Here is an 11,197-nt window from a genome sequence, read left to right as displayed (position 1 = left end):
CCCATTCTGTAATTCACCAAACTCCTTCACAATCTTTCAACCTTTCTCTTTTTTTACTCAAATCTGCTGCGAACAAACATTTTAAAAATAGCAATAAAGAAACTAAAAAGGAGGTCCCTCCTCCCGTACTAACAAAGTGCTTATATACACCTCAACCTCCATTCCATCTGAACATGTTCTGCTTTTAATCACCCCCCCCCCCCCCCCCTAAGCCTCCCTGCCCTCATTTCACTGAATTCCCAGACAGTGCTCACAGTTTTGTTTTAAAATGTTGAAACTTCCTTCTCCCATGTTGCACACTCTTCTATTTCAACTCGCTTCTCTTTCTCCTTTTGAAAAGTCTGTCTTCAAATTGCTCTTTCAGTCTGATTCAAAAAATTCAATCTTTTACAGTTCTTCCTTTCTCCAATCTCTAAACTCGCCTTCATTCAACCCGAAAATGTTTTCAAACGTATCTCTGACTTGAAAATCTCAACAAACCCATTTCATTTTGGATGTTTGCATTTCATTAATTGTTCAAAACGTTCAAAACTTTCAAAACTACTCCTCACCCCTCCCTTAAAAACGACCCTCATCACTCCTCTCTTTCAAAACTCCTCCTCACCCCTCCCCTTCAAAACTACTCCCATCACCACTCCCCTTCAAAACCCCCACCTCATTCCTCCCCTTCAAAACTAACCCCTTCACCACTCCCCCTCATTCCTCCCTTTCAAAACTACCCCCATCAACCCTCCCCTTCAAAACTCCCCCCTTATACCTCCCCTCAAAACTCCACTTCCTCTCTCTTCCAACTCATTCATTCACCCCCCAATCATCTACTTCCCTCTGCTCCCCTCATATTACTCCTCGCTGTGCCTTATCCCATCACCACCGAGCCTTTTGTCCTCCTTCTCCTCATCTTGCCCTCTCTGCTTGCTCTTCTGCAATCTCCAAAACACTGTCAACTGCTCTCCCTACCTACTCCTTTACTCCCCCATCTTACTCTCTCCCACCCCTCCCCCTTCTTGTACCTGATGCTCCTCATCCTTCTTCCTTAACCTACCTTAATCTCTTCCTTAACCTTCATAGACACCAAACATCTGGGGCCGCTGCTCAAACCTGACTGATCTCTCTATGCAGGTTTCCTCACACAAAACAGAATTGTTCTGCTTAACAGAAACTTTCCTCCTTCAAGATGTCCCTGACTCTCTCCCTGGTTATTCCGTCGTTTGGTATGATAGACCCGAGCCTCATCCTGGTGGCAGAGTTACTCTGCACATAAAAACTACATTTCTCACTCTCCGTGTACTGCTCTTATACCTCCCAAACCCCATGAGTACCTCGGGCGACGTCTCCCCTCCGCTCCCACCTTTTGCTTATATGTGTTGTACCATTCACCAAACAGGGATGGCTACATTTACATCTCGCTTTCTGACAACATGGACGAACTTATATCCACTCATCCCACCTTTCTCTTCCGCATATGTGGCAATTTAAATGATTATCATGCCATCTGGCTGGGTGTGGTTTGCTCTCGCACCAGCCATGGCACCTCGGCAAAGGACATCTGTGACTCATTGGGACTGACACAATTTGACAATTTCTCCAATGGCTTGATCGCTGATCATCAATTTGGATTCAGACCAGGCCCCTCCACCCTGGACTTGCTGCTTCTGCTGTCTTAACAATGGATGGAGGTCCTCCACGCCAGATAGGAAATCAGAGCAGTCTCTCTTGACATATCTTGTGCCTTCGATATGGTCTGGCACCCCGCCCTGCTCATTTAACTCTCCTCTTATGTTATCCATGGTAACCTCCACACAGGGCTTGTGGACTTCATCTCCGGTCGCAGTCAACATGTGGCCCTGAATGGAATTCTCTCATCTCCCCTTCCTGTCCAGGCTGAAGTACTTCAAGGCAGTGTTCTGGGCCCTGTTCTTTTCCTGGTCTTCATGAATGATCTTTCCAACTCTCTGGAAAATTCTCTTTGTCTTTTTTCTGATAGCTCCACACACTGTCGCTCTATATTGCAACCCTCAGATCGGCAAGCAGCAGCCTCTTCACTCTCTGCAGACCTGGATAAAATCACAAACTGGCCAAATGGGTGGAACATGTTTTTCAATCCTGACAAATCTCACACTCTCACTTTGTCTCTCCAAAAAGACCATCTGGAAAACCTTCCCATCAACTTTCTCAACAATCATCTCGAAGAAGTTCTGTCACTCAACCTGTTGCGTCTCACGATCAGCCATGATCTTTCTTGGGGAAAACACATTTCCAAGCTGGACTCCAAAGCCAGTCACCGACTGGGCATCTACCATCGTGTGAAGTTATTTTATTGGTACTACTGAGCTTCAACCACATACAAAGCTTTCATCCACAGCTTGATGGAGTACTACTCTCCCCTCTGGGCTGGTGCTCCTGCCACACAACGAGGTTGGCTTCACGCTGTGGAAACCAAAGCGTTCAGAATCATTGGTATCTCCTGTGATGAAGCTGATGCTGATGGTCTTTCACTCTCACTGCAGGCAGGTTGGTGGTCTTTCTATCTTCTACCGACTCCTCTCCAGCTCAGCACCCCCAGCTCTGTCCCCTAAATATTCCTGCAGGACGCACAAGATCTGTCAGCATCCCCCTTCTCGTGAAACTGCCAAAATCAAGACTCTCTGCTCACCTCTCTCTTTCATTCCTCTTTTTTCCGGCTCTGGAACGAACTCCCACCCTCTCTTCAATCGCATTTCTCCCTCCAGATCTTCAAAACAGCTGTTCACCACCATCTGTTATCTTCCCCCATCCAAAACATAGATCTTTTCTAACCCCGTTAATCCACCCCAAATCAAACGCCTTCAAATTCCGTTTTCTTTCATGCAAGTCCTTGTAGTGTCCATCTTGTTTATGATGTGTACTCTGCCCCATTCCTCTGCCTTCCACAGATCTTCCGATGTCGCTGTTCACGACTGTTGTTCTACTTCCCTCTCTCTCCCCCTGTTGTCCCCCACTCACTTTATTATATGTTCTGTGTGTTCGCTCTTCCACGAGCCTTGACTGACGGAGTAAACAAAAAGGGTGGTTGTGAACTGTTGTGAAGAGAACTTTTATGAATACCAGTGGTGTAATGGTCATGTATCTTTCACAGGATACCGTTTCATTAATTTCTGCATTATCATCTGAGGGAGAATCTGAAAGCTGCGGCGGATCTCAGCCATACGGAATCCATAAACGATCGGATTTGCAAGAGGCTGCAGCAAATAGAACAATGAATCACTCAGGTGTTTAAAAATGTGAGAGGAAGATTTGCTCGCTGACAGACGCAGAGAGATGATCGCAAAAAGAAAGGAGAAAAGGAAGAGAGAAAGTACCATGCAATGGGTGACACATGTGTGTAGAGCCTTACTTCTTCCCTCGGAGTTCTTGGTTGAACATAGACATTCGTACAGAATTAAACCATATGTGATGATGACAACTGTGATGACAAAGGTGATTGTGATAAAAGATATGACAAGCCCATAAATACTTTGAACAGTGATATCATCACATGATAGTTTCGCGACAGCAATGAAAATACATGTGACATTTGGAAGTACATCCTTGCAGAAGATCAATCGCAAGAATAACAAGTAATGAACACCTATTATGAGGAAACACCAGCACAGTGTCGCCCACATCACTCTGTGAGCTTTGCTGTTCGTGATCAGGACACCGTAACGGAGCGGATGGCAGACGGCCAGGTAACGATCGATAGCCATGATTGCGAGTATGTAAGGCTCCATTCCAACATAAAATGAAATGTAAAAAGCCTGAATGAAACAAAGATTTATCCGAGTTTGTGTATTTACGATGATACTGTACATGAGTCGAGGAAGCACAGCTGTTGAACATATAATGTCCATGAATAACAAATAAGCAAGGAAGATGTAGACAGGTTTGTGTAACTGCTTTCTCAGGATAATGAGCAGGATCAACACCAGGTTGAGAATGACAGTTACAATGTAGATGAAGAAGAAGACACTGAAAGCCCAGGGCCGAACCTGAGGTGGCTCATTGAAAATCGCTTGGAGGAAGAACACGTGCTTCAGTGACTGATTCATCTCTGAGAAAAGGTTTGTTAACTCTGGGGGAGAAAAAATATCACCAAGATTAGCGCTTTGTGATGACGTAATTCTGATTGAAAAATACATTCAAAATATTTGGGAACAAAAACGAGTGGGAAATTCTCAAAGGTGGAGGTTGTTCAATGTTTACACACGTGAGCACACCTTTGTATTTCTCCACTGAAATTGTTTACTTGATTTGTATCATGTCCTCTCTTTTTATTAATTTGAGTGTATTTGTGGTGATGATGCAGAATTATTTGTGGGTTTTTATCGTTTTAGTTCCCTGATAATGGAGGAATAACAGATCATATGGTGATTGAACTTGTTTCTTTGTAATCATGTGACTGCTGTGTAATTCGATATCTGCAAACATGCAGGTTGATCCCAACCTATTCATCCTAAATAATCGTGTTACCTGCTTTAATTTTGATCAAGCATCTTTTCAGTCTGAGGCTCGGACACAATGTTGTACATACATGATATCATGGATGTCTGAGGCCACATCACTTTGGTTAAGCAGTAAATACAAGGGCTTTTGGAAATACGAGCTGGAAGCCCATGTTGAAAATAACAAGATTTAAGATTTTAAAAAATAGGGTCAATACCCCTCGGCACTCACCTGGTAGAATAAAGCAGTATACTACACCGACTGTAGGTATTTGAAACATTATCATGGTATATCACCGGTGATGAAGGTTGTGATCAAGGTTCATCAAAATTGTTTGTTCAGTTTTTGAGAAAAAGATCAAATGCCTATTTTAGTCAGGTTCACTATGTTTTTTTGTTCAAAATCATGGTAGATTAGCAAACCTATACATTTTTGGAAACGTTATTACATCGAAAATCTGAAAATCAATGTTTACATTTGCGGTGATACCTGTATGGCCGCCATTTTGGATTTTCAAAATGGCCGCCATAAAAATACATATTTTGCTCTATTTCTGCCTCTAATTACCCTAAAAACTTTTTAAAATATACTAAGCCTATGTTTTCAGGTACAAGAAATCCATTGGTGACATAATCAGACTTCTGACTGTAACAGTTCTTTCTTTTTTCAGGAAATATGCACCCAGGGAGCAGCCATTGATACAAAACAAATTCCGTTAATATATTTATTTTACATATTAACTATCTTGGTGGAGGTGTTTATGGTGGTTGTTCTTCTTGTGTATTTTCAGTGCATAACTCATCATGAGTGAAGATCCTGATGGAAGCAAGTTGTCTTTGGGCACGTCCAAAGAGTCTGTAGACTGGAAACTGTGCATCATTTGCCAGGGGAAAAACACTAACAAAGGGACAGTTGTTCTAAATCCCAGGACAGAATCCTACCAGAAGTTACTGGACATAGTGGCCGACAGAGCCAGCCTACAGGATGGAGAATATGTTGCTATCCAAAGACGTCTCCAGGACTGCACAAAACAAACGATGCTCGAAGCGAAAACAACGTGGCATCGAAGCTGCTATTCTGACGCCACTAATCAGATATCCTTGCAGCGCGCCAGGGAACGCTTTGAACATTCCATGTCCACAGGAAGGTATGCTGTCAAAAAACGTGGCCATAAGAGAACAAACTCAGAAATGGAAGCAAACACACCAACCACATCAACGACATTCACACGATCTGCAACAGAACCTTTGTCGAAAGATCAATGTTTCTTCTGTCAAGTGGATGACGGCCAGCGTCTCTTCACTGTCCGAACCGGAAACTCTGGGAATGCACTTAGGCAAGCGATACAAATTACCCAAGACCCGGTGCTGATGACAAGGTTAAACAATGCAATCTCACCAAGTGATGCCCATGCAATCGATGTGAGATACCACAAGCTGTGCTGGACGAATCATGTGTTTCGTGTCCTCAGGGATGATGTCAGAAACCAAGCCAGGCCCACGACGGCAGACCTACCAATGCAGATGCCATGCTTGATTGAGTTGATCAATATTGTAGACATTCAAACTAAAAAAAAAGCGTATCTTCCCATGGATGCCATTGAGACAACATACATCTCGATGCTGGGAGGTAGTGATGAGGCAGAGAAGCACACACCAACGTTGACCCGACAATGGCTGAAGGACAAGATGCTCTCAGAGTTGCCAAGTGTAACGTCTGTGAGACAGAAAGACAGACGGAAGCCTTCTGTTCTTTTTTGCCCTGAAGCCTGCGAGGAAGATATGGTCCACACGTCTATGATGCAAGACCATGCAAGTGAAATGGATAACGCAAAGATGCTCTACAAAACAGCTAAGCTAATACGCAGACGCATTACAGACTTCACCGAGGAGAAGAAGCAGATCGATACAGTCACAGTAGCAAGCACAAAAGAAGATGTTCCAACTGAGTTGTACAGCCTGATACGATGGATTTTGATAGGACCCGAAGAAGAGCTACAGACAGAGATGAGGAGCAGGACAGTCGACCGATCAGCACTGACCATAAGTCAGAACATAATGTATGCTTTCAAGACCCGAAGGCAGGTGCAACACAAACCCAAGCAAGCACTGGACACATTCCAGACACAGTGTGTATGAGAAAATCCACAGGTTCTAGGGTTGGCACTTAGTGTTCACCATGACACCAGAAACAAGAAGTTGGTGCACCTCCTCCACGCACAGAACTATTGTGTACCTTATGGCCGTGCCCTGCTCCTGGAAACATCAATTGCCAATGCTGTTGTAGAAAATACAAGAGAGTTCAATGGCCTGTATGTACCACCGTTCCTCAAGAAAGGGTCGTTTGTGTTCTTTGCTATTGACAACACTGACTTTGCAGAGGACACAGCTGATGGGAAAGGAACCACACATGGGACAATCACTGCTGTGTATCAAAAGGCAAATGCTACTGGAGAAACCATCGCACCCAGCCTGGAACTTCGTGAGGCAAAGAACCTATCGGTTCTTCCGTATCATGTTCCCATCAAGCCATGCAGCAAACCAAAGCCTGGGCCAGACAGGAGAGCGAACGAGTTTGAGGTCGACAACACAGGTGTTCCTGCATCATATGAACTGACCACCCTAGGTTGGGTCATAGCTTCTGCTCTTTCTAGAGCAAAGGAGAATGGAGAACCGAGCCAAATCCCAGGTTGGGCAGGATTCAAATCACTAGTGTCAGTTGGCCAATCTCTGACCCAAGTTGGTGCACTACCACTGCTGCCAGAAGTTGCACACGAGTGGTCTACGATGCTGACTGTGATCCTGCAAGCATCCGAATTGAAGACGTTGGTCGTTGGTGAAGAATTCCCAACAGTGATTACATTCGACATGGCCTTGTACGAGAAGGCAGTGCAGTTGCTGGATGCAAGACTTGATCTGACCAGTGTCGCTCCACAGGCCATTGTTGAGTTAGTCAGATGTCAATGTAAAGACAATTGCTCAACCCAGCGGTGCTCATGCAGAAGAAATGACTTAACTTGCACCGACCTTTGCTTGTGTGGAACGGACTGTGAAAACGATGCGGACTATATTGTCGGATACGACACACAGGACAGTGATGACGAACTCTAAATGGCATATTCTGTAATCGTGTATGTTTGATGCCATTGACTGCCTGTGTATATTTTGTCATTGACTGCCTGTGTAGATGTGAAGTTATACTGACTGCATGTGTATATATGATTTTGCTGACTGCCTGTGTATGTTTGGTGATATTAATTATTGTGACACATTTTGATGTTATTAACTGCCTGTACAAAATGATAACATGTATTTGATTATGCAACTTATCGCGAAAATAAAGACAGTATTTTGCAATTCAAAACCTTTGATTCGTGTCTTACTATTCCCCATAGCACTAATTTGATACTTTCATTGGATTCCTTGTCCCTGAAAATATAGGTTTAGTATATTTTAAAAAGTTTTTAGGGTAATTAGAGGCAGAAATAGAACAAAATATGTATTTTACAGTGGCCATTTTGAAAATCCAAAATGGCCGCCATACAGGTATCTCTCCAAATGTAAACATTGATTTTTAGTTTCCTTATGCTATAACCTTTCCAAAAATGTATAGGTTTGCTAATCTACCATGATTTTGAACGAAATATAATTTATTGACATAGTGAACATGACTATTTTGGGGGGAACCACCCACCCTTCGGGTTAGCCTTCTTAGACCCCAAAACTTTTAAAAATGCTGTGAACAAAGGTGGGTACTGTCACACAACCGCGATTCACACCACAGTTGCGGAGGCCGATTGCGAGGCTTTACACTCCCGAGGCGAAAACTCAATAGCGGAATCCAATCAAAGCGCGCAGGATGGAGGGGAACACAGCAAAAGCTCCGCGGCCTTACCTACTAAAATCAACCACCCAGGAAAACTGCGTTCAGATATATGTACAAAAATAATGCAAGGATTTATTATATACAAGCAAGACAGGAAAAAGTACGCGCCGGTAAATCTAATATCCTAAATCGGGATCCCGCACTCCAGACCTCAAATACAAAATGGGGGATTATGAATTAAAGAAAATAAAATGTCTCGTCATGTACAGTGTAATCGCGGAGCTCGGCTTATCTTGTCTTTGTCGTCCTGGTGGCCGCCATCCAACACCGCTCCTTCCGGCACGATCGCACACCACGAGGTCCCTCGCTCCAAGTCCACAAGGCCTCCAACGCACCAAAAGCGCTACGTGTCGTCAATCTCCACACGAGCACAACCTCAGAACCAAGACGAATGGCGAAGGAGGGGTAGAGGGCGCGAGTGCGACTGCGCACTCTGGCCACGTCCGAGTTCGCTCTCTCTAGACCAGGGGTCGGCAACATTTTTGGCATGAAGTGCCAGTTTGAAATGTTCTTGTTAATTAGTGTGCCATATCAACATTAAGTTTAACATTAAGTTTAATTATGACACCACATCCAAAAAATACTTCCTACAGACATGGAATTTTATTCCATCCACATAGGCTACATGCATAGCAACAACATTTTCAAGAAACATTTATCTCTCATAATCAGGACATTGTGATGATCATTTTACCATTGTAAAATTTGTCCCCCATGAGGTTACAAATTATATTCACGGACCCCATTTCAAAACACTGCTTTCAGTAACTCATTTACAAAGTATTGCATTGGGAACAAATGTCAAAAAGTGAGAATAAACTGTATCAAACAGAAATACCAGTACTGTACAAGAATGCTGCCATCCTCATGAAAACACCCACATCTGAGTTAGAAAAAAAGAAATGGACAAACAGCTACATATGCAAACCCATGTGTACTACAAATAAACAGATGCCTACCAGTCAGTGTGATCCCTGGCCCTGCTTTCCTTTGCTGAGCTCCATTATCTTGGGGTTGTAGTTAGTCACTTTAAGTTGCACACATGCTTCGGAGTGGTCGGTTGTCAAACGACTGCGGGAGGGGCTGAGCACGTTCTTCATGTGTGAGAATATCTGCTCACAGAGGTACGTTGACCCGAAGACTGACAGCAAAGCCAGTGCAACGTTCCGGAGACAGCTGAACTTCTTCGGCACGGATGTCCAGCAGGTGAAGATGCAGGTTCCGTGATCTTGCACTGCCGTGGTTTCTAGTTGTTTCCGTAGCTCTGTAAACTTAGTCACCCACAGTGTTGAACTCTTCAGCTCAATCAGCTGCATTTCCATGTTCTGTGTATCCAACCAGTCTATCAGAGATAAATCCAATTCGTGTTCATCAAAGCTGTCTGGCTTGATCAAGAAAGAGAACATCGGTCCATACTTCTGAAAGTCCCCAAATCGTGTTGTGAACTCCGACTCAAGCTCGCTCATGTATTTGCATATTTCAGCGGTACTGATGCTGTGCTGCGAGGACATCTTCCTTACATGTCTGAAGTAGCGGAAAGTTGAGGTAGCAACATCGCTTGAAAAGATTGCTAGCTTGCCGACAAAAGCCGTCCATGTGTCGAACATGTCCAAAACAGTTTGCCCTGTACCTTGCAGTCGGAGATTGAGCTCGTCGAGGTGTCCCGTAATATCCGTGAGAAACATAAGTTTCACAACCCACTTCTCATCCTCGAGTTCTCGATAGTTTTGGCCCTTTTCAGCCAGGAAGGCCTTGATGGCATCAAAGCAGCTGATAAACCGCTCCAAAACCTTTCCGCAGCCTAGCCACCTAACCGCTAAGTGGAGAGGGATATCTTTACATGTACAGTCCATTTCCTCGAGCAGGGACTGGAACTGTCGGTGTGTCAGAGCAGATCACTTAACTATGAAGTTAATAACCTTTACTACCGTAGCCATAACCTCATTAAGATCTGAATTTGACATCTTTGCACAGAGGTTTTCTTGGTGTATTATGCAGTGGAGTTTCATGATGGGGTGACCAACTTTTTCCTCAATTAATCTGACAGCTCCCCTCTGTTTCCCGACCATGGCGGGTGCGCCATCTGTTGTCACTGCAAAAATCTTGCTGATGTCAATCCCTCGCTCCTCAAAATGTTCCATAAACACCTTGGCTATGTCCTCACCTTTTGTTGTGTCCGACATTGGCTTTAAGCAGCAGAGTTCCTCTCTTACAGTCGAATCACAGTATCTTGCCATGACTGCCAAACGTGGTATGTCATTCACGTCCACGCTCTCGTCAAGTGCAATGCTAAATACCACAGCATCTTTTAACCCAGCTATTTGCTGCACGCTGACATTTTCTGCCATTTCTTTGATGCGTCGCTCAACACTTCTAGCTGACATGGGAATATCTTTTATTCTTGATTTGATTGTCTCTTTGTTTGGTAAGCCTTCAAATAGAACCTCTGAGCTACAGAGAAAAGCCTCCTTAATATATTCGCCATCAGTCAATGGCTTTCCGCATTTCGCAATGCAATGAGCAATGCGATAGCTTGCTTCAGTCGCATGGTTTTTAGCAATGGCAAATATTTTGAGGGATTTGACTTGCTTCCCATACCTGGACACGGCACGTTTGATGGATTCTGCCTTGTCTGCCTGATCTTTCAAAGTTTTCTCGTGCTTTGTCTCAAAATGGCGCTTAACACTCGACGTTCGACAATCAACATTTTCAAAACATAAAGTACACACAGCACGGTCCTTCTGAAAAACAAAACCCCACTCTTTTGTCCATGAGGGCTGGAATGCCCGAACCTTTACTTCAGCTTTCTTAGCTAGCGGGGTTGCCATCAATCTACCGAACCTGAACTGCT

At 44.0% G+C, this 11,197-nt stretch overlaps 2 protein-coding genes across 2 annotated transcripts; both read right to left on the bottom strand.

Moving 5' to 3' along the window:
* Positions 1 to 3,098: 3,098 nt before the first annotated feature.
* LOC137433450 (olfactory receptor 52Z1P-like) lies at positions 3,099 to 4,067 on the bottom strand. Its single transcript, XM_068125780.2, has one exon. The coding sequence runs from the start codon at positions 4,065 to 4,067 to the stop codon at positions 3,099 to 3,101; it is 969 nt and encodes a 322-aa protein (XP_067981881.2).
* Positions 4,068 to 9,308: 5,241 nt separating this feature from the next.
* Positions 9,309 to 10,730, bottom strand: LOC144893951 (general transcription factor II-I repeat domain-containing protein 2-like). Its single transcript, XM_078785201.1, has 2 exons — positions 10,371 to 10,730; positions 9,309 to 10,220 (listed from the first exon to the last, which is right to left on the bottom strand). Exons 1-2 carry the CDS (start codon positions 10,728 to 10,730, stop codon positions 9,309 to 9,311), a joined length of 1,272 nt encoding a protein of 423 aa, XP_078641327.1.
* Positions 10,731 to 11,197: the final 467 nt, after the last annotated feature.

Source organism: Myxine glutinosa, chromosome 10, assembly GCF_964187855.1.
Source record: "Myxine glutinosa chromosome 10, kmMyxGlut1.1, whole genome shotgun sequence".
NCBI lineage: Eukaryota > Metazoa > Chordata > Myxini > Myxiniformes > Myxinidae > Myxine > Myxine glutinosa.
Note: the sequence above shows the minus strand (reverse complement) of the source record. Positions and strands in the feature narration are given on the sequence as shown.